This window comes from Electrophorus electricus, chromosome 17, assembly GCF_041902795.1.
Source record: "Electrophorus electricus isolate QZ-2024a chromosome 17, ASM4190279v1, whole genome shotgun sequence".
In the NCBI taxonomy this organism is placed as follows: Eukaryota; Metazoa; Chordata; class Actinopteri; order Gymnotiformes; family Gymnotidae; genus Electrophorus; species Electrophorus electricus.
The window spans coordinates 6,687,976-6,715,957 of record NC_137513.1 but is presented as its reverse complement, the minus strand read 5'-3'; the positions used below and the strand labels follow the sequence as shown (position 1 = coordinate 6,715,957).

The following is a 27,982-nucleotide window of genomic DNA, read 5'->3' as shown; positions in this document are numbered from 1 at the left end:
TATTAAACACCTAAAACACCTAATAATTGGGCTATAATTAAAAATGGGCTGCAATGCATTAAACCTATAAATGGGGTTGTTGGTGTCAGTATAGTGAAGAAATCTCTAGCTCCATTTTGGTCATGATTAATCTGAGTTTGGCATATTGGGTGGCATGTCTCTCTCTTTGCCTAAGTGAAGGAAATGGGCACCTTTAAAACTCCAATCAGCGTATCCCCCCAATCTTCCTGCTATCCAGAATGCCAGACCCATGGTACTCACTATTGACTCAGTCCGCACACCACAGAAGAGACCGGGATTGGCACACCTAAAGGACTTAACATTTTATACTGAATTCCGCGAACCCATCTTAAACTTCTTTCAGCCCCAGTGTCTGAATAATGTGTTGTTTAGAAAAATCACAAAAAAGGCATTGTAAATATTAAGAAATTTATTTGCCTAGTAGTTTAGTCACCAACAACAATACAACAGTCCACCGCAATGAAAATTAGACAATAAATGAGTATTTAAAAAATGTGGCTAGAAGAACTCTACAAAAAGTGGTTGCATGAACCTGGCACCACACATACAGTTCCCCCTGAAACTACTGCCATAATACTATCACATTTATAATCTTTGTATATTGTATAAGATATATATTATAGCCACACATTATAAATATTGCAATATATTACACATCATATATTGTATGCTATAAAATATCATTTGTATAATAGAAGTAGTAAAAATTCAGTGCTATACACAAGGCTTCAAAAGGGTGTTTTGGAAAGATGTCCTTCATCAGCTGTGCAAGCAAAGTGCTTCTTTTCGAAAACTACACTGAATTTTTAACTCTCTCTCCCTATGTATATGTATGTATGCATGTATGTGTGTGTGTGTGCGTGTACACACACACACACACACACACACACACACACAGGTGCATCTCAATAAATTAGAATATCATCGAAAAGTAATTCAATTTAAAAGTGAAACTCATATATAGATTCATTACACACAGAGTGATCTATTTCAAGCGTTTATCTCTTTTAATGTTGATGATTATGAAAAAACCCAGTGAAAACCCAAAAGTCTGTATCTCAGAAAATTAGAATATTATATAAGACCAATTCAAAAAATGATTTTTAATACATAAATGTTGGCCTACTGAAAAGTATGTACAGTATATGCACTGAATACTTGGTCGGGGCTCCTTTTGCATGAATTACTGCATCAATGTGGTGTGGCATGGAGGCGATCAGCCTGTGGCACTGTTGAGGTGTTATGGAAGCTCAGGTTGCTTTGATAGTGGACTTCAGCTAGTCTGCATTGTTTGGTCTGGTGTGTCTCATCTTCCTCTTGACAATACCCCATAGATTCTCTGAGGTTTTGGGCAGGTGAGTTTGCTGGCCAATCAAACACAGTGATACTGTGGTTATTAAACCAGGCATTGGTACTTTTGGTAGTGTGGACAGGTGCCAAGTCATGCTGGAAAATGAAATACGCATCTCTGTAAAGCTTGTCAGCAGAGGGAAGCATGAAGTGCTCTAAAATGCTCCTGGTAGACGGCTGCGCTGACTTTGGACTTGATATAACACAGTGGACCAACACCAGCAGATGACATGGCTCCCCAAACCATCACTGATTTTGGAAACTTCACACTAGACCTCAAACAGCTTGGATTGTGTGCCTCTCCACTCTTCCTCCGAAGTCTGGGACCTTGATTTCCAAATCAAATGCAAAATTTACTTTCATCTGAAAACAGGACTGTGGACCACTGAGCTACAGTTTAGTCCTTTTTCTCCTTGGCCCAGGTAAGACGTTTCTGACGTTGTCTCTGGGTCATGAGTGGCTTGACACAAGGAATGCAACAGTTGTATGTCCTGGATACGTCTTTGTGTGGTGGCTCTTGAAGCACTGACTCCAGCAGCAGTCCACTCCTTGTGAATCTCCCCCAAATTCTTGAATCGCCTTTTCTTGACAATCCTGTAAAGGCTGCGGTTATCCCTGTTGCTTGTGCAATTTTTTCTACCACACTTTTTCCTTCCACTCAACTTTCCATTTATATGCTTGGATGCAGCACTCTGCAGCATTCTTTAGCAATGACCTTTTGTGGCTTACCCTCCTTGTGGAGGGTTTCAATGTCTGCCTTCTGGACAACTGTCAAGTCAGCAGTCTTCCCCATGATTGTGTAGCCTACTGAACCAGACTGAGGAACCATTTAAAGGCTTGGGAAACCTTTGCAGGTGTTTTGTGTTGACTAGCTGATTAGAGTGCAACACCATAAGTCTACAATATTGAACTTTTTCACAATATTCAAATTTTCTGAGATACTGACTTTTGGGTTTTCATTGGCTGTAGGCCTTAATTATCAACATTAAAAGAAATAAACGCTTGAAATCACTCTGTGTGTAATGAATCTATATAATATGAGTTTCACTTTTTGAATTTGAATTACTGACATAAATTAACTTTTTGATATTCTAATTTATTGAGATGCATCTGTGTGTGTGTGTGTGTGTGTGTGTGTGTGTGTTTCCTTGGACCAGGCAGTTAGTATTAAAGATGTAAAAATAATTATAATGCAATGTCACCTATATTCAGACCTTGCCATATTTCTTGGCACATGTCTTCATCTTTAAGCCACACGACTAGAGTATACCAGCAACATTTTTGTCACTCTTCCAGTATTTATTGAGGGTGCTGTAAATGTAAGCCAACAAAAACCTTTTTACATACTTTGAGTCAGTAATTGTAACAAAAAAAGTCAAGAGGTATCTACCCTGCTGAATAAAGCCAGACCAACACACATTTGCATATGGTGCTTTGCTTCTATAGGTAGTAAAAGCAATGATGCTCTTTTAACAATAAGGAAGGAATATAGAATGGGCTGTTCCCTAGACATTGAAGATCGATGACTAGATGTTATGGAGCATGGTGGATAACCAGCAACAGGGAACACAACCATCCACTTCCAGTTTCAAATGTCGCTCCAGAGAATGGCTCGCCGGCTCTTATCTACACTCACCACATACTCGCCTGACATTGACCATGCCACTGCATTAACTGAGGAGCTGAAACAAACAGTGAAGTCTATCAGCAGAACTGTTCATATCCATGATTTAGCTTTAGTGACGCATGTCCTTAAAAAATAAAGCCATAAAATATTCTAATGACTGCAATGAACTGCTACAAATGTTGTTACTTCTGTCATCTAACAATTATAAATTTTATAGAGTAACTCTTCAATAATTGTAAGAACACAATCTGAATCATTATGGGCTGCAACCTTTTAAAAATGTGACTGTAGGTCAGTAAATATAGTGAACATTTAGAAAGTCTGACTACCATAAGCATATCACATTGATAAGATAAAATTCTGATTTAGAGCCAGGACAACTTTATTTTTATATTTTGTAAACAATTGGGAAATGTGTAATAGTCACCCTGACAAGGAGTGGACTAAAAGCTAACTTTAAGGTTACATTTTATGCTGTACTGATTGTTGATTTCTTTAATGTGTTCAATGAAAACAAGGTATTTGAAAGGACAAGCAAGTAGAATACATGATTATCTGCCTACCCTTTCACTCACAGCAGATATTATTGTATAATATAAACCATTAAAAGAGAATCCCCAAACAAATTCTCAGGGAGCAAACTTCTTAACTTAAATGTGCTTGTTGCAGAATAAATAAATAAATAAATAAATATTTTACATGATATTTTGATATTAAAAATAATTTCAGTACTTAAACAAGCTATCTTAAATTCTGTAGCATTCAAAACCAGAAATTAATGCAGGATAATAAGGGGTTTGTGGATACCTGTGCATGTCCGGCAGTTGGGTTTCCAGGTTTCCTGTACCAACGTTCCAGATGTACACAGTACCATCTGCTGATCCAGCCACCAGGTAACTTCCATCTGGACTAAAGAGAGGGGATTTAAGTAACACTTAGTTAATATATCCATTTCAAGTGGTTTTCTGTTGCCTTGTGTCCTTTCAGTCTAGCAGTAATTACTCAGTGACCTTTTGGCTGAAGGTGTTCCGTTCTTAATGGCTGACACAGATATCAAAGATACTTTGGTACTGGCCCAATGAGCTCAGTTTTGAAACTGATAGCTCAGCATAAAATTAGACCTTGGTCATCATATAACAGAATTATATAAACTGCAATTTCTTTTTATTTCTGAGTTTTCTGTATCCATAAACCCATCCCCATGTTTCTTAGAGACTTAGAAAATTTATATTGCACAAGGATGTTGGTGTTTGTTTTGATATTTGCCCTGTTCTTCTAACTGACTACAAAACTAAAATTACAACCAGTATTGCATTACTTCTTATTCAATCTCATTGTTACAGGACTTATAATCACAACCTGGTTATTTGTTTAATTTATTTGTATCATCAGATACTCTCACCTGATGATTCTGTCCGATTTGCTATTATCTCATTAATTAATTAGCCCATTCATTAAAGTACAATTTACTCAAGGACCAAGCTCAATATGAGTCTGTAAAACCGCTCTCCTCAGAAACATGCTATGCTTCTTGGCAGCAATGAGTGCTAGTGCTGTGCTCAATATATTCCACCTAGCACTGGGCTGAAAATGTCGAGGGAGAGGGTGATTATGTCCGATTACAGAGACAGACCCAGCCTTAAAAATGATGCAATGCATTCTGGTTCGACTGTTGCCATAGAAACTGTTAAGCGTATGATTCAGCTGGGACTACACTAGCGTTGCTGAGTCTTTCTTTTTTCCATATATGCACCCTGTCTTTTTTTGTCATTCCGTATTACATAGAGTAAGCAGACTCCACTTACTGATCACACAAAGAACACTGCATGATCACACTGTGAAAAAGAGTATGTATGGGGGGTTAGCTAAATACTCCTGGCTGTTCTCTGTTCTTCACCTAACCTTTACAAATGAATCTAGAGTACTGCAAAAGGATCTCTAGAATCCACTGCTTCCTTAATACAGTTTTTAACCTGTTTTGTTGTTCTGGAGCCATTATCATTTTTTGAACATCCATTATCACTTACATTCAAACTGACCATGAATGTTTTGTAAGAGGACAAATGGATGTTACTCTGCTAATAAGAAGTGAGTCTTCCTATCAAGCCAGACACATTTAAGAGCAACAGCTGGATTACTAGACAGATGGCATGAATAGCAATAGATAGCAGTCAGTCTAGACTGACAAAAAGGATAATACGATCTTGACACCTATGCAAATAATACTCTCAGCTGTCAAAGGCAGCCAAATCGGATAAATGAATGATTTACTTTAACATAATCTAAATAAAATGTTGCAATTATATTTTTATTCAACTATACAACTATGGTTTAATCAAATAGACATCAACACTTGCATTTGGTATTTCATAATAAATTTGTATTTTTTCAAGTCAATAATGCTGCACAGATGCTACAGTTGTCCCAGATGAGGTTAGGACCTGTACACCATTACATTTCAATATGACAGTCAGTATAGTGTCTGACAAGCTCAAAAAAAAAAAAAAAAAGGTTTTATATAGCTCATATCTCAGTCACATTTATAGCTCATATCTCAGTCACAGGACATAATCTTTCATTACAAAAGATGCAAGGATAACCTCTAGCATTCATTAGCCAAAGTCATCTGATGCCACTCACTTCCATAAAACATAACATAGACAAAAATCTCCTTAATCACACCGATTTGTTAGTTCATAATACATGTTGGCTCACTTGTAACACTCTATTGCCTCACCTGAAGATGGCCTTGGTGCTGTCACTTCCACATTTGAAACCGTCTGCCCTAGGATGACAATACAGATCAAAGAATAAAAGGTGTGACTTTTGGTTTTCAAATGAATTACCATTTGAAAAAGCCATGAAGCCATCTTATTCTTCTCCTAGAAGTCCAGGCTCCTCATTCGCCCAACTCTGCTAAAGTTGTCACCAAATTCCAGTACATGTGTAAAATTTACGAATAAAAATATCAACATTTCTTGGATTTAACAATCTCAGCTACTTCAAACATAAGACTGATGTGTATTTAAGTTTCACTAATGAGTTGATTCTATGTGTTTAGTTATCGCTGCCCTTCAGTGCTTGTGGGAAAAGACAAGGCCAGCACCTTGCTGAGCTGTGTACAGAGGGCCAAGCCTGTTCTACACAGCTGTATACCTGAATGCCATCCTGGTATTACTCCTCCTCAGGTCCACTAGTTGCAGGCTCTCATCTCTTGAGCAGCTTAGCAGCTCCCTGTGGTTGGGGGAGATGTCTAAGGATGTCACCCTGCCCTGCAGGGGCACCTCCTGTGTGCAGCTTGCTGCCCTGCAGGGAATATATTGATTGAGGCAAGGATAATGGTGGTAAAGCAGCGATAAAGAATATTGTGGGTTATTACTCACAAGTGAATTGGCATACTATAGCACTTTGCACCAGTTTAGAATCATAAAATGTAAATTCTAGAAAAAAATATTTTCAGATGTCAAATTTTAGAGTTTATGTTCAAACATGAATGTTAGTTCAGGAATCACATCATGATACGGTCATTTTAAGATTTGAAAGCAATTATGCACCAACTGCAGTGAATTATTAATAATCCTAATACAGATCTGATTGTTCAAAAATAAGTTTGCATAACTACAACCCTGAAGCAACACTAAGACATTTCTACTTAGGAACTACAACTGTGAGACATAACATGGAAATTGAAGTCAGGTCTACATATATATATGACAATCATAAAAGCTTAAAACAAATCATAAATATATAAAACATATATAAAACAGTAGGTATCCACACTGTGGGAAATCTTTTTCCTTGCCCATGGGAAAGTCAGGAGGTTGGGACATTGAATGGTGGTTGTAGAGCACTTCAGTCCTTTCCTACTCTAACTAGACAGCTTTGATAACCACACTTTATGCTATAAAGTTGTTAATGATTGATCCCCATTGGAACACTATCTAGTAAGTCAGGTAGGCATTCCAATAAATAGCTGATCTGAATACAGAGAACTTGAGACATTAGATGATGAGTGGACTTAGGAACCTTTGGAGCAGCACTGGCACTCCTGATCAATCATATCATGTATCATGTATGAGCTCTGTAATGTAATTTTTTCCAAAATACATTTGCCTTACATCTAGTAGTTTTTTTAATTATCTTACTTTTCTTTTAACATAGCTGCAACCAGCTAAACACATAAATGTGCAACATAATGACTCAAGGCTGAGTAATGTCTAAAGGTGAAATAAATATTGAGTGAACAAGTGAACCATTGAAAGTAAGGCCACCACATAAATAAAAGTGTTATTCTCAATAAAATATAAACTGAAAAAAATCAGGTACGCAGTGTCCAGATTTTTTCAATAAATGTCAAAATACAGTACAAGTCACCTATTACAGGGTCTTCAGGAGACAATTAGCATGTGGGCTGACAGTTGCTAGGCGACAGACGAGCTGTTGGCCCGGCAGCAGCTGGAGGTTACTATTGCAGGGAGTGAATGAGAGATGTCAAGGGCTCAGCCATGGTGTGAATAATAGGCTCATTTTAAAATCTCTAAATGTGAACTCAGCAGCACAGAGATCACACGGCTTTCCTTGCAACTCTTTGGCTTAGAGCACCAAACCAGCAGATCCACTGACCGTTAGCACTACTGTGACCCTAAAGTCTCTAAAACGTGGAGCTGCAAAACATGGTGTTTGTCTTACAAATCTCTGCACATCATAGACTGAAATTCACTACTGATACATATGGCATATTTCTTCACTGCAGTTATAATAGTTTGTGATTAAATAACCTCAATATAGTTACATTTTTAAGTAGGTACTAATGGCCCCTAATGATTTTGCCTTGACACATTTGTAACGTAGTCAACATGGTCTTTAGTTGTACGTCAGCATCCTGAACATGTTTTTTGTGATGCTCAGTATACATTGTTCCTATAAGGGTCATTTGTTAAATACTAATGATCTGGAATTAAAGGTAAATTCAGCCAAATAGCATATCCACTGTTTCATTATAAATCCACAGTGCTTGGCTTCATGTGGCAAGGAAGAAGCACATGCATGCCGCACCCTCCAGGTGACAGGAAGAGTCTAGCTAATTAGAGGGTGAGATCTGGCATAACAACTAAATTGGGAGAAAAAATGGCATTTTAAAAATCTGCTAAGATGGAGTAGAATGAAAACAACCAAGAAATGTCAGACTGCATTTTGAGGTAGAGAATATCTGTTTTGTTATTACAATTACATATGTGCCATTTCCTCTGGTTATACATGTGAATTATACAATGACTACACAACAATCTGTGGACTAGTAATTGCTTTACCGAACAACCACTTTCCCGAAAAGGGTTCCCCAATGGGTTTTATAGTTGAGAAGGCTTTATTATTTTAATTATTTAGCGTATTTTGGTTTATTTATGATCTTGAATTTCATTGAATAATGTAGTGTCACAAACATAGTGCAGATAAAAGATAAAAGAAAGGCTATGACCACCATCTCTTTAAAATTAAGCTCCATTCAAGCTTTCCTGTGTACAAAACTGTCCTAAATAAAATGGTTGTAAGGAACAGCTGTTAGACTGAAAATATTGCATTCTGCTTTCTCGAATGCAGCTGGACAACAAATTATCTACAATATTTACAGCAAAGTGTCAGCAAGCAATATTGCAGAATAGCAAACAGCACAGCACATCTGAGGCTACACAACTTTAAAATCCTTGCCCCAGTTCAATACACATAGGGGAATGGACAGCAAGGTCCAGGTTTGGTCCAGGTTTGGTTTTAACCAGCCTCACCAAGACTGCAAGGTCACTTCATTTGAACATCACATTTTCTCTTTCAACATCTATTAACATAAAGACTCCATCTTTTCTGAATTAAAAAGCAATACATTTTCCCTCTAAACTGCTACAGTTACCCCACTGTACATAATTCTTGCTCAAGCATTTGTTCAAAAGCAATTCTCAGCTGTATAGCAATAGTCCTAATAACACACAACAAGAAGACAATCTTATGATGAATTTCATTTAAATAAAGGATTATGAAAACAGAGATCAGGCTATCAGAATAGCACTTCCATAAACACAGTATGGTTGATCCATTCTTCAAGAATGAAAGAACTTTGAAGAACTGAAAAGTTGATTTCTTTATTGGCTGTACCCAAGTGCACTTGAATTTTTACTAGTTCAGTGGCATCCAAGTGCAAATTCTGGACATAACTTTACAAACAAAACTTCACCTCAGACAAAATATTAAACTTATAAATATGTAGATGTGTGACATCTAACAACTGTTTTGTGTGCTGATGTTTCATATTGGTTATTGAACCCAATTACCTGAAAATAATATTAAGATTAAACTTTTGTTTTATCCCAAATATCTTCAGACAACCTTTATTTCAAGCAAAACATTTTCAAACTTTACAACCATTTACTTGATATGAAACGGCTACAAGGGTAGTCACCCTCTGACAAATATGAAGCTACATGTTTTGCAAAACAGAGGTTTTGTTTGTTTTTAAATCAACAAATAGCTTAGTGTGCTCTGCACATATAGCAACAATTAAAACAGATGGTAACAAATCACTGTCAATTAGAGAGTGGTATAACAATTATTGTCTTACCTGCTGTCCCAGAAACGTATTTTTCTGTCATAATGGCCACTGATGACGTAATATTCAGAGCAAACGACATCACTACAGTAGGACAACACCTCTATGGTTTGTATGCCTGAGTTAGAAAGACAAAGAGAAAAGTAGCATAAATAATGTATAGGTGAGCATTTAAATGTACAGAATAATCCAAGTATAGAATATGCAGGTTATTCTTACATCTTGACTGAAACTTGAAATTTGATTAAAAGGGAGCAAATTCTCTGCATTGAATACAGAATACAGGAATATTGAATACAGAAAAACTGCAACAGCAGTAAAAACTCTTAAAATAACAGTTGCAACAACAGGGGTGCAGGAACAATCTATGCAAAAACCACAAACTGAACAATTACAGAGTCAACATCACAGCATATAAACCAGAAAGGAAGAACACAACCTTTTCTTTCAGACTTTTAAGAAGCGTACAGGCCAGAGCTGATCTGTGATAGGTTGTTCTAGAAGTTTAGTCTTGGAGGAAGTTGGTCTATTCCCACCACAGAGGGACACTCCAAATCAAAAATTGCATATCAAAGGAATATGTCACTAGTGAGTGCCTGTAGTTATGACACCTGTTCATAATGGAGGAATATTGGATTCTTCTAGCATGCAGTCACTTTTGACTTTTGATGAAGGTTAAAAATAGTTAAAAAGTTAAAAATAAATCTTATGTAATTCTGGGCTTTCTTCAGAGAGAAAAATTTCGGGGACAGAAAGAAGGAAGGGTTTCATAGTCAGGAAGGGGTTTCTTGAAGAGATCTGGAGATCCTTGTGCCATTTCTTTCTCTCTCTCTCTGATGTAATATTCAGATAGAATTAAAGTATTCTTTGATAATTAAAGATCCAGAGACCAAATAAAAAATTATTACAAATTTTTGTAAAACACTAAATAAGTGTATTAAACATTCAGCACTTTCGAAAATAAAAACATTTTCTTGGAAATATGATAAAATGCTCATCAAAAAACAAAAATAAAAAAAAATCAATTAATCAGTTCTAGAAGAGAATGGTCTGGACAATGTCCTAATATTCCAATGAGTAACCTTGATTGACAATCACTACAGCGTTGGTTCTACATATACAAACATTACAATCACATAATTTTAGTTTGACAGCACTGCTGTATGTTTGCACTTAGAAGAACCATCTCAAAGACCTAAATTATACTCTACATTTGACTAAGGCTTTTCCTTGCTAGACAACTTTCATCTGCTAGCTAGCTAGCTAGGGTTCTCAGACTTGATGAGGGTCAGAATTTGTGAATGCAATGTGTGTGGGAGGTGCATCAGATTTCTGACTGTTGAGAATAAGGCTTACATAAGCTTTACCCAACATAAGGACCTCCCAATTTATATTAAAAGGGTAAAAATTCTGGCAAAATAAATGAATCATTTACTGGATTTTGGTGCAATATTCATAGAACATATTTTGTATATAAACATAGTCTGTCCCTTAGAGCAGGATTAACCAAATTAGAAAGAATACACAGATACAGGTTTTCTGATTTAATTTGTAATAGGTTTTACAGATTATGGTCATTATATACATGCTGAAGTGAGATCACAACCAAAGAACCATTCTAGCCCAACCTATCAAATATAACAAGTACATGTTCACAGATTTCTGTAGCTTCTTCATCAAACTCATAGAACCACACAAAAATAAATATGTTCTAGAATTCTAGTATATTCTAGTCCATAATTTAGTCAGGCTGATACTAAGAGAGATATGTGGGAGAGACTTACAGGCAGCACGTTGCAGGTCCCAGATCTTCACTGTCCTGTCTGCACTCCCTGTCACCACCTGCCTTAGGTTGCACATAAACCTTGCTGCTGTCACTTTGCGAGAATGACCTGTGAGAGTAAACTACAATAACAGAGAACAGCCATTAACAAGAGCTCAGGTACCCTCCTCTCTCTATCTCTCGCATATACATGCACATGCATGCACGTGCACGCACAGACACACACACACACACAGGGTAGCCAAACATTTCATTGATAACTGTTTCCAATAATTATCATATTTCATGCTATACATACACATTACTGGAGAGATTGCTATATGTTTTATTAGTGCTCTGTTACCAACCAACCCCTATAACTGAGGATTCACCTTAGCTCTGTTAAATGATCATCCTTTTCTGTTGCTCAGTTCCTGGCAAAGCAGCAACGAAGGTTATACTACTTACTAAACCATATTTACTGGAACTTCCAGCCCACTGACTGTTGCTGTTCATAAACTCACCAACCACCTAATTTGAAACCTTTATTAAGTATAAACACATTATAGGAGTTTCAGGTAAGACTACAGCTCAACTGTTGCAATAAAATGTAGTGCTAACCATCCTCTAACACTTCGTAATTAGTAGTTTCTGATCACAGAACCACTGTTGGCTGCATATTTAGTGTGATAGACAACTCTCAACCCATGAGTAAAAACTCCAGCAACAAAGCTGTGTTTGATACAGTACACTCATACCAGTGCAACACCCATGCCACTACTGTGCTGAGAATGGATAAACTCCCCAATATCTAGGCAGTAGTGGTCATGTAGGTAAAAACTGATCAATGAAGAATTTGGTAGAAGGTGAAAAGTTGTCTTTAGTAAAAATGGGCTACGGTCTATAATAGTACACCTATAAGACAAATGCCCCCAATAGTGATCAATGAGAGTAAATGTAGGCCAGCCGTTTACACATACATCATTCTCATTCATACCATTTGTACAGATTAGTCTCTGTGTGTGTGGGGGGGGGGGGGGGGGGGGGTAAGTATGTAAAGATAAAGATGGTAATGATGACTCAGCATATCTTATTACTTCCTTCCATTGTTCTAAGGTCCATGTTCATGGTCTTTGAGCCAGGATGTTTTCAATGTTGGCTTTTGACAGATTTTGTGTAATTAAATTGCTGGGTGTACACTTCCAGGTTCGCACTCAACTTTTGGCTGCATTCTACAATTATAAATCTCTGATAATGTTGTTTTCAACAGAGGCAAACTGTGAGCAAGCTACTGTGTATATTGCCTAGAACTTAGACATATAACTCCTATTGCACCTGGTTTTTATTATTTTATTTACTCCAGATTTGAGATCATTGGAGGCCTGTAATAACAGTGAGTCTACCGTTCGTGTATGCCACAAGAAATTTAGGCTGCAGAAAGCTAAAATGTTGGATGTAAATTTAATGTTTTGCTTTTAATCACATATTATACAAACCATATATTAAATTGTATATTAAACAAATCACATATTAAAATACTTTCATCTCAGTCAGTCTGTTTAAATAGGACAAGGTTCCAAATTCAGCTTGTGAAAACAAACACTATTAGTGCCATTTCTAGTCAAACACCACCTATGAAGTTAAGTAAGCAGCCCAGTCACTCTGTGTGGCTGATGCTCTTCAGACAGTGATCCAGGGAGACAATACACGGCAACACATATGAGGACTATTCACACAGCAAGGGTGAGGGCTGGGGGGTCTGTTACCTTGGGAACGAAGTCATCCAGCCGCCAAAACAGAGCTGACTTGTCATATGACGCAGCTAAAATTCGGGTGCCCTGATAAAGTCAGGAATAACAAAAAGACATTGCATACTTAAAAGACTTAAAAGACTTAAAAGCATACAGGCAGACATTGATCCAGTATTTCCCACAACTAATGTAGTCAGATTACCTATAGACATTAGTCAAAAGCACCAACACCCTCAGAGAAAGAGGGTACAAAATTAAGATCACTGTCAGACAAAATGGAAGTTAGCTGTCAGCGATGTGCATGCTAAACATAAATTACATACATGGTGTGTCTTCATACCGTAGAGTCAAACTCAATGCTAGTGATTCCCTCATTACTCCCATCTAGTGTCCCTCTGTAGTGCAGCATGCCTGAAAACAACAGACATAGCAAGTCCTTGAATAAGCCTATTTACATTTACACCACCACCTTCCCCCACCCGTACCTCTTGAGACTGACACGCAGCAATCCATGTTGCAGCTGTACCGCTCATTTCCAAAGCTTACACACTATTCACTTCATATGTCCTGCCTAAATGTTACACTTTATATACCACATTATATGTACATTTTTCCCTACTTACACTCTCTTAAGTACTCTTAAGGTGGAGTAGTAGCAAGGAGGAGGGATAACATTAATGTGTTTTATATTGTAAACCAGTTACTAAGCAGGCAATTCTGCAAAACAGGAAACTGTGTTAAAAATGATGCACAATCCTGGTTGAGAAGGATTTAAAACCATTAGGCTAATGGCACTGTGGTGGTTGGACTCAGTCACCCACAGCAATAAATTTGTGCAGCAGATCATTTGAAACTTCTAATGGTTTGCTCTCATTTCCTCTCATAATAGTTTACATTTCCCCTGACAATGACTAGGACTGCTTGCAGTCAGGGGACAGAATGCTACTTCAGCTTGAATGTTGTTCTGTATTATACCTGCTACGATGTCCCACAACTTGATCACTCTGTCTGTCCCTCCAGTTGCTAGCAGGTTTGATCTGGGGCTGAATCTCACTGCATTGATTCCCAACTCATGAGCATCCTGGGCCAACAGAGAAGAACTCTTTCAGATCTGCTACACAAAAACACACATTACTGTATTGGGTAATGCAGGAAAATGCTGCTTTTCCTGCACTGACGATATAAATTGTTGTTCACATATGAAATTGCATGTATATATTTTCCATGTTTTCTTGACTTAGTCCAGAATACTGAACTTGTGGTCTAGTAACCTGTTCAACGTAATCCTACTGGGGCTTTTTTGTTTTTTATTGTCCACTGTAAATAGATGTCACCATTAAGTATAATTAGCAAGCTGTATTTGCTTTGGCATTTAAATTGAGGAACATAGACTGTTGAAACATTGCTCTCCACTAGACAATATTAACATGTGTTGGTGTGTAGCTTGGTGCTTTAAGATATCAACATAAGATAGGTGGTGCTCAAAGTTCTTTTACATGACTGTTTTACTGTTTAGCTGTTTTTGTCTGAATGTAGGTGGAGCTGTGTTTGTTTTTTTGTTGCTTTCTTATTGCTTGTTTTAAATAATTTTGCTACACCAGATTCTTCTGGCTCAATTGCTTTGCAGTTGCTTTAGTTGGGAGATGGTAACACTGTTGTGTAAAACAATGAAACATTGAAGTGAAAATGTAATTAAAATTTTAAAAATGTAAATGGTATATGGACAATGTGGACAAATGATAATTTACAAAATATTTGATATTCTTTCAAACATTCAAAACAGACACTCAAAATATTCAGTAAAGTATCTTATTCTAATGCAAGTGTGAAATGAGAATATTTTCTAACGCTTGCAGGCCTTCCTTTATTGCTGCCGAAAATAACACAAACACATATGCAAATTCTGACATTTCTGTAATTAAGGAAGTCATGACCTCTCTAGAAGCTACCATAGCACAGGCTAGTTGCTTTAATGCTGGCGTGTAGAACTGAAATGAAACTGGCCTTCTGTGTTGGTTGCCTATGTGTGGAGGAGCTGCAGTGTAATACAGAGAGATACTGTTCTGCAGAAACACACATGGGGCTTTGTGCCATAATGGTGATACCAAGCATGAACTAACAGCTTCCTTTCACCACTTGACACACAAAAATTAAGACAGTCCTCATCTATCAGTCATTATGTGCTTTTTGTCTACTTATGCGTGTACCAATCAGGCCATTCACCCATCACCCCATTTAAATAACACCTAAAATTAATGTAGTCAGTACAAATGCAAGGGTCAGGAATTCTATTTTTCTGGTACAAATAAGATTTATTTTATAAATGGAGGTTAATTATTCTAGAGGGAATATTATTACTCATAAATGCCATACTTACCAGCAAGTGAATGGCCTTGTTTGGAACTCTTGCAGCTAGGCAGATTCCTGAAGGGGTACTGAGGTGCTCTTCCAAACTGCAAATTGAACTACCCCGCCTCTTCCTTCTGAAAACACCACACACACACACACACACACACACACACACACACACACACACACACACACACACACACACACACACACACACACACACACACACACACACACACACACACACACACACACACACACACACACAGTATGTCCACATGCACACCCAGCAAGCCAGCCAGATATATAGACTTATACAAGACAGAATGTTCATGCCTGACAGATGAGGATCCAGTTTAATATACTCTGTACAGATCTGTTTAGGAGCACTGACAAATGTGGGTGAGCTGGTAGGACTGATCTCTTATTGTGCAAAGTAGTTACATACGGAAACACACTGAATAGTACATATAGTGCTCAATAAATATAAGCACAATTAAATTAATCTAGTCATCCAATATCCTCATCAAATTTGAGATTGAGAATTTGTCCTTACTTTTAATACATGAACACAAACACCTAACTTTTCCAGGCTGTTAATGCTACAGTGTACAATAAACGTAATTTCATTTGATTGTTCTGTTGCCTGTTGATTAAACATTTCAAAAGAAGACTAAATGTACCATCAATTACACTAACAATTGTATTTCTTTTTCTAAGATGTCCATTCACAATTAAGTCCATTCACAAATAGAAGATGGAGGCAATTAGGTTTAATACTTCAGATGCCAGTACAAGTAATGACATTGATACTGTAAGCCAGATTTTTGGGGGTTTTTTTATTTCTCCAGGGCCCAACTGTTTTGCACGAGCTTCAAGTTTTTTTCTGCATTTTTCACACCTGCTTGAGCTCAGCAGCTCATTATCAAGTCCTTTATGAGCTGGATGGTGTGCTAGAGCAGGGGAAACTGCAAGGCAGTGGGGCCCCAGCACTGGAACTGGAAATCCTTGCTCTGAGGTACTGTATGTGACTCTGAATATGGGCTCTATGGGGAACACTAAGCATTTCAATTGATGTCACCATCTACTGGACCTACATAGTTCCTACACTGATCTATTCCACTGACATGGTTTTTAAGGCCTTGACAGTCCTGTGAACCCAAGTTCTAGAGTACACTTTCACAATTACACTAAAATAAATTGGTCACTTACTCAAAAAGATCTTTGATGGAGCCAAGAAACCGAGGGGAGGTGGCTGAAGCAGACCTGAGAGCAACAATGATCAAAAATGATTAGGTTTTAAAAAATGGAGGAGACAAGGAAAGTTAAAGTAGTAAATTTATACATACACACAGACACCTTCCCTCATACAAACACAGGTTGATTAAAATAGGCTATCTTGTCAATGCATCTGTCTGTGACATCACTGAAAAAAATTCCAAAAATAGAGCTAACATCCTTCTCTCCACAGTTATTATGCATGTAGTCTTTATCAGCATCTTAAAACAACAACCAGAAATCATACAATGGCTTTGCTTGATTGCAGGACCTTCTCAGGCCTTGCTCTGACTAAGTGCATGTCAGACCCAATACTTAGTCAGTATAAAGATCAAATGCGCATCTACAAGTGCTGTGCGAATGGTTAACTTTATAGACATCTTTAATTTGTTCTGGCAACATAGAGTAAATACTATCGGGGCAAAACAGGCTTCTAACAGTGATTCCCTATCAATAACACATGCTCCATAAATCTGCTTTATAGTGTTTGTCACTTGCCAACTTCTACCATTAATGAAATTGACAAGGGATGAACTCAGATCCAGAGTACTCGTCCATACAGTGAGACAGGAGATGGAAGGAATTAAAGTGATTCACCTTACTGCTGACTCTGAATAAACTTTCAAAGCCTTTATGTTCTCTCTTTCCCCCCATCACATTATACTGTGATCATTTATTTGAGAACTTTAACCATAAATTTACAGACTGTACTGACAGTTTCGCACCACTAAAAAAATCCTAAAAGAGGCTGCACAAAAGGAAATGAAGACAGACAACTAACCATTTTCTATACCATCTATAAAAAAAACATCTGAAAACACTCAATACAGAAATAAAGCTTGCCAGAAACTCTTTAATTCTACAATCAGATTGACCATCACAAGGCAAACCCAAAATTCCCTTTTCACTATAGCTAGATTATCCCTGTCTTTAGCTTCTCTGCTTAATTCCTCTCTGCTGATAAATGGAATGAGTTTGCTGCATTGTTTAGAAACAAAATCACTGCTATAAAAGAAATCATCACAATGTCCCCCATGTTTTGCTCAATCTTCCATCACACAGGAATATAAAAACCACTATGTCCACTTTTTTAGCTATTGACCTAAAACACTTAGGGAGGTCATATCACTCTTCAACTCCTGAAGCTACCCTCTTTATCCTTTACCCACTAACTCTTTTAAGCAATTGTAGCTCTTTATCAGCTGAGGATCTGAATATTATCAATCCATTATTATAACATGAATTTATCCACATAATCAGAATAGATATTGTCAGACCTGTACTGAAGAAAAAGAAACTTCATTCCTTAGTGCTTAGTAACTATAGATCAACATTCAGTTTCTTGGAAAAATTTACTGAAAAGGTAGATTTTAATTTAGATTAATGATAAATTCACAAATAATGTTGATGGCATTTTGAAATCTAGTTTTAGGGCCTTTCATAGCACTGACAGCATTTCTTTTTAAGGATCTGAGAGTTGATAGTGACTATTTTTGTCTGTTTTGGTTCTCCTGCATCTTACCGCTGTCTTAAATAGAGTCGACTTTGAGATTTATCTCAGCTACAGGACTGGGTTAGCCTCTCTGTCAGTGTCACACTGGTTCAGACCATACTTACGCAATTAATTACTACATTGGTACCCACACATATAAGTGCAGTACCCTGTGATGTGTTTGTGTGTGTATATATATATATATATATATATATATATATAGCTCCAGTGGAGCCAAGCACCAGCCACTAGTGGATAACACAGGCAGTCAAGACCAGACAGACCAAACCTGTGCACTACCTGGATTGACTACAAGAAAGCCTATAACTCAGTGCCAAACAAATGGATCCTATAATGCTTGAGGCTGTATAACATCAACAGGATTCTTGATCAATAACTCAATGGGGCTCTGTATGACAACCCTAGAGGCCAACTTCAGACCAATAGCACGAATCACCAACAAGTGCAGGAATTACCAAGGAGGTGCCCTGTCCCTGCTATTGTTCTGCATATGCCTGAACCCCCTCAGTGAAATCATCACCAAGAGTGTCTACAGACACCAGCTATGGAATGGACCAACCATCAGCCACCTCCTCTACATGGATGTTGTCACACTGTATGCCAAAAATGAACAAGACATCGATTCAGTAATCCATCTCAGCAGGATTTACTGTAACAACAACAGAATGTCATTCAGACTGGATAAGTGTGGTCAGATGGTTACAATGAGAGGAAAAGTAATCAGAACTGAGGAGATCATTCTACCAGAAGGCAACACAGCAGATGCTGAGAGCAGCTAGAAGTACCTTGGAATCTCACAGGCAAATGGGAATCATAAAGAAGCCATAAGAAAACCAGCCACAGCCAAATATCTACAAAGAATGAAGCAAGTCCTGAGAAATCAGCTGATTGGGAAGAACAAGATCTGGGCGATCAACACACATTCTCTACCGGTCATCAGATACCCTGCTGACATAATCAGCTGGCCAAATAAGGAAAAAGAAGCCACTAACATCAAGGCAAGAAAACTCATGGAAACGCATGGAGGGTTTCATCCCAAATCCATCACTCTGAGACTATAAACTAAGGAGAGGGGGGGACAAAGGTTAGTGAGCATCAGTGCTACTATCCAAGAGGAAACATCGAAGGCTGGGATCTACCACACCAGGGAGGTCCCCAGATACAGGCTGTGCACAAATGCCCCTGAGATAATCCAGCACATAACAGCAGTATGATAGCAAGCAGAGCATACATAGAACACCATAACCAAGTGGCTGGTGTAGTATACAGAAACATCTGTGCTGAGTATGGGCTGGAAATTCCAAGGTCAAAGTGGGACAAATCCCTGAAGGTGGTGGAGAATGAATGAGCTAAGATCCTATGGGACCTCCAAATCCAGACTGACAGAATGGTAATGGATAACCCACCAGACATAGTAGTGATGGACAAAGAGGAGAAGAGAGCCGTAGTAATAGATGTAGCAATCCAAAGTGATTGGAACATCAGGACCAACATGAAAAGGCTGAAAATACCTGAGAGAATAGCTGAGAGAAGAGCTGGAAAAGATGTGGAAGGTGAAGGCAACAGTGGTTCCCATGATAACTGCAGCACTAAGGGCAATGACCCCATAACTGGGAAAGCAGTTCCACCAGATCTCAGGAACAACATCCGAGATCTCCGTCCAGAAGAGTGCAGTCCTAGGAACAGCTAAGATTCTTCACAAGACCCTCAAGCTCTCAGGCCTCTGCTAGAGGACCGAAGCTTGAAAAAAGAGACCACCCCAGAGGAGGCCGAGCGGTGAATTTGTCATGTTTTTTGTCAGGCACTGTTCCTCAAACCATTCCTACACAATTTTGGCAGTATGGTAGGGTACATTATCCTGCTGAAAGAGGTTAATGCCATTAGGGAATACTGTTGGCATGAAGGAGTGTACATGGACAGCAACAATGTTAATAGTTTTAGGTACATGGTATAAGTCATTAGATCCAAGTCAAAGAAACATCTACAAGAATGCCATGACATGATACTTTCCACATGATGTAAAAGAAAACATGATTAATCATATAAGGACTCTGTCCATTACTCCATGGTCTAGTTCTGAAGCTCAGGTGCCCACTGTAGACTCTGTTGTTGCACCCCACCCATATGCATCAAGGTGTGATGCAGTATGTGTTCTGACATTTCTATCATAGCCAGAATATTCTGCAATTTGTGCTACAGTAGCTCTTCTATGTAATTGGTCCACTTCAACTCCCCAGGAGCACCAATGCGCTTTGGGCACCCATGACTCTGTCGCCGGTTCACAGGTTGTCCTTCCTTTTTTGGTAGGTACTATTCACTGCATACCAGGAACATGCCATAAGAACTGTTGTTTTGGAGTTGCCCTGACCCAATCTTCTAGCCATCACAATTTGACCCTGATTATTATGTTCAGATTCTAATGCTTGCCTATTTTTCCTGCTTCCAACACATCAATTTTAGAAATGTACTGTTCAATTGCTACTTAATATATCCCAACTGCCATTGTAATGAGATAAATATTATTCACTTCACCTGTGAGTGATTGTAAGATATGTACATACTTGGTTCAATTAAAACAAACATTGGTGCCATTGCTCTGTTAGTACAGTTTGTTGAAACAAGTGAGAATGGTACCTTTGGAAATCTGGTGCACACCAAATGAGCAGACCAAGACCACTTAAGCAGGTCAGTCTCAGTCCACTTCCAAGCAAAATCTGGTGTGGTTCATTTGAAGTATGAACATAGTCTGAACCAAAGGCACCAAATAGAACAAACAGGACATGATGTCACAAGATGCAATCCTAAACATCACATGAGAGAACAGAGAAGGGAATTTGAGAAGAATTTGAGTTTGAATTTGAATTTGAGAAGACAGCAAACGTGGAGCAATGTGGAGCTAACTAACATTTGGTTCAATGTGTGTATCTATATTGTACTGTAAGAAAATGCACAAAAATGTCCATGTATTCCAAATGCAATTCACGCAGCAGATAAACTCTTCACACTGTTTTGCCTCCTTATTGTATTTTCTGAGTTCTTCCTGTGTAAAGTAACTGGTAAAGCAAAAAAAAAAGAAAAGAGGATCATTTTCTGCTTTGGTTAAGAACTTCAATATGCCTAGCCAGACCATCCAGCCATTTTCTCAAAGAGCCAGCCTCATGATCACTGTCAATCACCTTAGGAGCTACACCATGTCCATGTCAGCTACTACAGCCATAGTGGGGGTGTACACTGCGAAATTGGCTGGCTCATCAGATGTGTGAGTGTGTAAACAAAATTAAAGATATTTGCAAAAAGCTACCTTGAGTTTGAGAAAGGAGCTATATAAATGCAACTAATAATAATACACCCTGATCCACCTCACCTTTATATTAAACATCTATTTCCCATCAACCTATAATTACTGTACACTATTCCTTGTATGCCCACTGAGTAGGTGCCGACCATGCTACGTTTGATGTCACCTACTGTATTTGTGTGATCATCTCTTTCTTGTCTGTCACATTTGGGAGTTGATTTTACAACATTGCGCAATGCAAAATTTGACCAAAATTAAGCTACTGACCCTTTCCATTTATATTTAAATGACTCATTATTAATAATCAATAGTGTTACCTGAAAAGTCGTCCATGGCTTCTCTCTGCCCTCTTCCCACTCTCACTCCTGAGTAATGATGGTGATGATGGTGATGATGCACTTTGAGGCACTCTGGGGGAAAAACCCCACAAAAATGATCTAATTAGCTCAGGTTTTTAAGGCTGTCTGCCAGTTTCTCTATGGATGCTGAGCACATGATGTGTTGGATTCTGTCATGAGGTGCGAGTTCTAATATATTCATACTATACTGATCAAATATATCTGATTTCCAGTCTGTTTTTCAAAGGCTAATTTGGTACACGTGATAACAGCACGCAAACAGATGTCATCATCACTAAGTGTATTAGCTTGCATATGTAGGATTCTCTTCCACAACATGCTATATTCTACATGGCTATTCTATACACTAGAGTAGCTTGTATTAGATGATAACTTGCAAGCTTGAAATACTGCTTCAGACATCACAGTTGCAATATATAACGAGATTGTGTTTTAGAAAGGTGGGAAAGACTATATGAATATGTCTGACGTTATAATGCTAGGTTTCCTGTCCCAAGTTGTGCACACAGATACACAAAATACTAGGCATGTCAGATCTAGCAAATTGTTATAAAACATTAAATGTGCAAACAACCATAATGTATGTTTTTTTTAAGTGAGATGGTAATCAACAATGTATTATACAACAACCTCCTTTTGTGCAGCATGCAGATCAATGATCTGCTCCAACCACCAATTCCCTGGAAAAAACTATATCTAAATAACACCAGAATATGACATCTGTGACATGCACATCACTTCTGCTATTCAGAACACTTTGACTGGAAACTTTGAATTTCATCCACTCTCTCATGCATAAAGCTCCTTGACAGAACGCACTCATTTTAAACATAATTTTATATAGTTATTCTGGTCTTAAAATTGATTCAAAGGTGTGGTGTCCAAGAGTTAAATTTGTCACCTCCAGTGTCTCTCACAGACTGGAACATTACTAACAGTCTACCATGACTGGAGTAATGTCTGCCTTTCAGCTAACCTCAGTGCTTTATTTTATCCCTGTCTGTGTGCTGTCTAGCAACCTGTCTCCTGCTGTCAGCTTTACTCTCTTGCTTCACAAAAAATGAAAAATCACTTTCAACAAGAATATAAAAACACTCCAGATCGGTCTAGACAGAGTTGATAGGAATACACAGACACTGGTGCTAATCTTAGAAGAATCTTAAAATCTTAACATGTTTACATGAGTAGATTTTACGAAACATCTCACAGAGAAAGTGAAGGGACTTTTATTTCATTTATTCATCATAATGCCCTTGAGATGTCAGCTGTTTTGTGTTCTGGGGTCAAGGACACATGGGTGATGTGCTGAATCTTGGAAGCTTTTTGGGGGTTAGGCAGGAAAAGCAGTGGTTAGAGGAAGCACACAGAGTGGCTTGGCCCTCAGTTAACCACAGAAGGAACTGCTCAATGATTCACCCAGAAAGCCCTAGCTTCACACATTCCAGTTCTTCATGTAAACTGCTAACTCACTCAGGCACCTTGTTATGACAATACACTGACACATGAGGAAGTGGCTCTTATGAGTAACCAGAAAGTTACTTTAATAGTCTTTCCCTTTGTTTTTGGGGATTTGTAGTGTACTGGCATTTGTACACTGAAAATAGCACAAACTTCTAAATTTATCATATAAATAATCACATGCAAATATGTCATAGAAACTATTTTTCTCCCTAATCCATAACCTTGTGGATTAAACTATTTTAGTGCATTATAAGGCTTTGACATTCAAATTTTTATCATAAAATGTATCCTGAGAAAATTAATAAACTCATTGAAAATATATTCTCTAGTCTCAAAATATTATTTCATTCATTCTTCACTGAGAATCTAATGTTAACATTTAGCATGATCACTTACTTGTCAAAGTTGAACTTCTTATTGGCAGTTGCTTCAGGGTCTTTATTGAGTCCAGCCTCTCTGGCTCTAAAAGAAGCATAAAAATATTTGCATACAACACTTTTAGACACAACTACACTTTTGCTGTGAGGTATTAGATTAGGTTTAACTAAATTTAACTAAGAGTTAGCTGTTAATATTTCCAAACAGAGAGTTAAGTATTTATGTATCAAACATTTTTCAATCATTTCACTATGGGAAAGTCTCAAAATATCTGTACATTATTAAGACAAGGTTCTGGTTTAATCCTTAACCAAGAGCACAAACATTATAGATGCTCATACACTTTCCCAGTAAACAAAAGGAAGCTACTAAAGGCCACAGTGCAGTTCTGACTATGAGCTAAAAAATGAAGCTTTGCCATCTATCCCATCTCACCTCACTCTCCTCTCATTACGGTCATTCATGCGCTCAGCAGCCTGCTGCTTCCAGTGGATCATGTCCTCCAGCAGTTCTGAGCCAGAGAGCTCCTCCTTGCGGTAAGCTCTTTCTGTGTGCTGGTGGCGTTCAAGCAGAGCATCATATTTGCTCTTTAGCAGCCGGTTCCTCTCCTCAACTTCGGCCACAGAAGCCTGCAACTTGCCATACTCCAGTTGCACAGCACTGAGGTCATTCTGAGACTCATACAATCTAATATCAGAGAACAGTGTTTCGATTGAGAAATGTGATAGGCACTGAAATCTTCATCGACATGTTGTCCTGTTAAGGTCTGCCAGAGGACACCACTGTTGATGAAACCAGCTAAAATGATTCTAGCAGTTGAGTTTGCTCATTCATAAGAAATCACAGTGCCTTTACAGTTCTCAAAACGTACACACCAGGGACGAAACTGTTGAAATCCCTTCAACATGATTTTGAACTCTTGATATTTAAAACAGTCCATTCATAAAAATAACATGCATGTTACAAATCACCAGATATGGTAGGAATTCAGCAACTTTACAGAAAATATATTCAAGATGTATGTATTGTAGACTAAAGCACGTTTTTTATGGCCAGTCAATCAGACAGAACAAACTGCTGGTTAATCTCATGTATGATGTTATTAAAATCCACATTGGATGTACATGTATATATACATATGCTCTGAGACGAGCCATAATTTAATCATAATTGAATCATAATTTAATAAGTTAATCAGAGCCCAGAAAATATTAATATAATGACACCCATAAAATATTATTACACTCCGATTATAGTTATCACACTGTTGCTGTTACTATTATTATTGTTTTTATTAAATACAGATCTTAAAAAACAACTATACACTCAAGACCCATACATAGTACTAGCATGGTGGGAGTAGGTGTGCTGCTTTGAGTGTACCAGGCACAGAATTCAATAATATTCAGCCAACATTAGTCCTGTGGTCAGAGGCTAACCAGTGATGAAGAGTTAGAGAATGGCCAAGTCAAAATTTCCATGGCAACAAATATAATGTTCTCTCTAACTATAAATCCAAAAGGTTATACTAATAAATGTATTATTCTAATAAAGCCAGGGGTGAGAGTATGCATTCTCTTTTGGCAAAAAAATAAAACAGCAGCAATTATGTTGTGTGCAGGTCTTATGTAACACAACCTACATTAAGCAGTTTTGTATTGTTATTTAAATTTCCTGTATGCAACAGCTCTTTGCTAAAGCTCTAATGCTAGTGTAAGACCAGATTTTGCACATTCTTAACAGACTTTCATTATTAGGTGGGGAAAAGTTAAAGTGACGTACAAACCACATTGTTCAGTTCAGACAAATAATATGGTTTCCAATTATAAATAAGGTCAAATACAAAAACCTTGCATATATAAATTATATACAAGTATATTTGAAGTATTTTAAAGGTATTCATACAAGAATGCTGAAAATTCATTACAAAGCTTACCTGGCATGTTGCTTTTCAAGAAAGGTTTCCTTGATTTTTATCTCCTGTTGCAGCTCCACTACTTGGTAAGCAAGCTACAACAGCAAACATAAAAACAACAGATGAAAAGCCTTACTGGGCCAGAAATCATTCTGTGCAAAAAAAAAAAAAAACTACTTCAATTTAGGGATTTGCTACTTGGTTTTTATAGCAATATGTGACAGAGATTATTGGCATGTACAATAAATGAATACAAGAAAGCAACAAAATTTTCCACATATTTTTTTCTCTCACACATTATTTCCTGATGGTTACAAAACACTTGATAGGCACATGTATGTCTGAAAATCTGGTAATCCAGTTAATAATTACGTGAATTTTGTTAATATTCACCTCAACATATGTGCTTTTTTGTTGTATATGGTCTTTTGAACAAAAACATTTCAAGAACTAATTCTGGTAAAGGTTGTGCTTTAACTCAGGTTAACTTTGTCTAATTCCCACATTTTTCTATAATGTGGTATGCCAAGGCACACCTCTGGAAATGGCACCAATGTTTGAAGACTCCTTTGTTTATACTGCAGTGTGCGCATAGGTTTGTACTTTACACTACCTCACCAGTGGCTGTTTTAAGGGATGACAGTGAATCCTCAGATGAGGAAAGCAGCAATGGTCTGTATGGTAAAAAAGCAATGCATAGATAAACATAAACCCACAAAGGGTTTTACACAGAAAGAGGTGAAATATCATACATAACAACATTCTGGTGTGTGTTTTGGGGTAACAATTTTGGAGGCCCTTATAATAATCCACTGAAAGGATTGTAGATTAAGCATTCATATAAAAGATATTTGAACATGACCTGTTTCTCTAGTGACAAACACAATACTTGTGAGAATTCTCAATGAAGTGTTCTGGTTGGGTTCAAAGTTATATGCTACAAGCCTTGAATAAACAGTAATTATGAAAGGTTTGAATAACTGGTACTGTGAATAAACTTCCCAGTGTGCATTTTTAAGGTGATGTATGAAATAACATTGTGAAAGTGGTACTGCTATTAGCATATAATGTCATTTGTTATTTCTTTGTTATATGAACACTCATCTGTCGGCACTTTTTTTAGGCATATGCACTGTTGTATGTTGGGGACGTTTTTTTGTCTAAATACAGCTGCCTTGCAACAGCTCAGTATTTGTACTGCTCCGCAAATAATTACAACGCATGTTGTTACAATGTAAGTACAACTAGTTGTTTTCATCTTTCTTTTAAAACTAGTAATCTTATTTAATTATCTTATACCCCGTTAGCATTTGTAAACATTCATAATCCCGTTTTTTTTTGGCTTCAAGCATTTAGATTTCCAAGTATACAAACAGCGGGAGGTACTTGCTCATTAATAATAGTTACCTTGTCACCGAAAGAATACCTTTGGTTATGAAGGCTTTCTGTGTACACCGTTCGAGTAAGCCGAGATCTGAAACAAATAGCTTTCGTTAACATGCGAATTGACTTCAGTTTGCACGCTGATGAGCTCTTCTGGTCGCACCTCTGTTGTAAACAACTCACTTGAGCTGTTCTGCCTGGCTGGGAAAGTAGTGATAAAAGCTATTATTGTTCCCATGAAAAACAATATACTTTCATGTTCTCTTCTAGTTTCACGTTTATGGGAATCACTGAAAATGAAATCAGGTTAGCGACTGAGCTGACTAAATCTTCAGCTCACGTTGCTTTGCCTCATTGTTTAGAATATACAAATCAGGAATGAGAAGCGATAGCTCCCCAGTTAGCATACAAGCAGGTTAAATAATAAATAGCACTGTAATGTAATGTTTAATAAAGCCTACACGATCGGATGACATCTTGAAAGAGAATCTTCTGTGCCTTATCCCGATATTTCAGCTGTCGAATTATATGACGTTTCCAGGTCTCAGACTGTTTAGAATCGGAATTTCCAAAGTGTCTCTCAGCCTCCCCGCATTCAGACGTAGCCATGATTAACAAAAACACCGGTGTCTCTTTCCAAATACATTGTTGTTGCTGAATTTCTGCATGGCCACAAGATACCATCAACTTTAATACTGAATGCTGTCAACAAAAGCAACTCGGAGAAACAAGTTATTCTGCATAGGCACTAGCAAGTCACCGGGAAGCTCTAAAACGTCATTAACGCATGCGAAGTCACGCCTGCTTAAATCGTGTTCATTTTATATGCGCGGAGAGAAAAAAAAAAAAAAAAAAAAAAAAAAACCACGTAAAACGAGGAAGTTGTCTTTTGAACGGGATAGACTCGGCCCTACAAACCATTTTGGTTATGATGATTTACGA

General features: G+C 37.6%; 1 protein-coding gene across 2 annotated transcripts; it reads right to left on the bottom strand.

Moving 5' to 3' along the window:
- Positions 1-412: 412 nt before the first annotated feature.
- On the bottom strand, positions 413-27,840 carry atg16l2 (ATG16 autophagy related 16-like 2 (S. cerevisiae)). Of its 2 annotated transcripts, none has more exons than XM_027005761.3 (18): positions 27,502-27,840; positions 27,065-27,131; positions 26,271-26,331; positions 25,679-25,752; positions 24,178-24,429; positions 23,761-23,826; positions 21,862-21,954; positions 16,668-16,721; positions 15,484-15,589; positions 14,082-14,187; positions 13,447-13,517; positions 13,122-13,193; positions 11,378-11,498; positions 9,606-9,711; positions 6,155-6,304; positions 5,736-5,783; positions 3,806-3,907; positions 413-3,053 (listed from the first exon to the last, which is right to left on the bottom strand). In XM_027005761.3, exons 1-18 carry the CDS (start codon positions 27,722-27,724, stop codon positions 2,960-2,962), a joined length of 1,866 nt encoding a protein of 621 aa, XP_026861562.2. In that variant the 5' UTR covers positions 27,725-27,840; the 3' UTR covers positions 413-2,959. The 2 variants fall into 2 exon arrangements, with proteins under 2 accessions (XP_026861562.2, XP_081556483.1); XM_081700357.1 differs by having other exon boundaries at positions 3,806-3,902.
- Between the last annotated feature and the right edge of the window lie 142 nt (positions 27,841-27,982).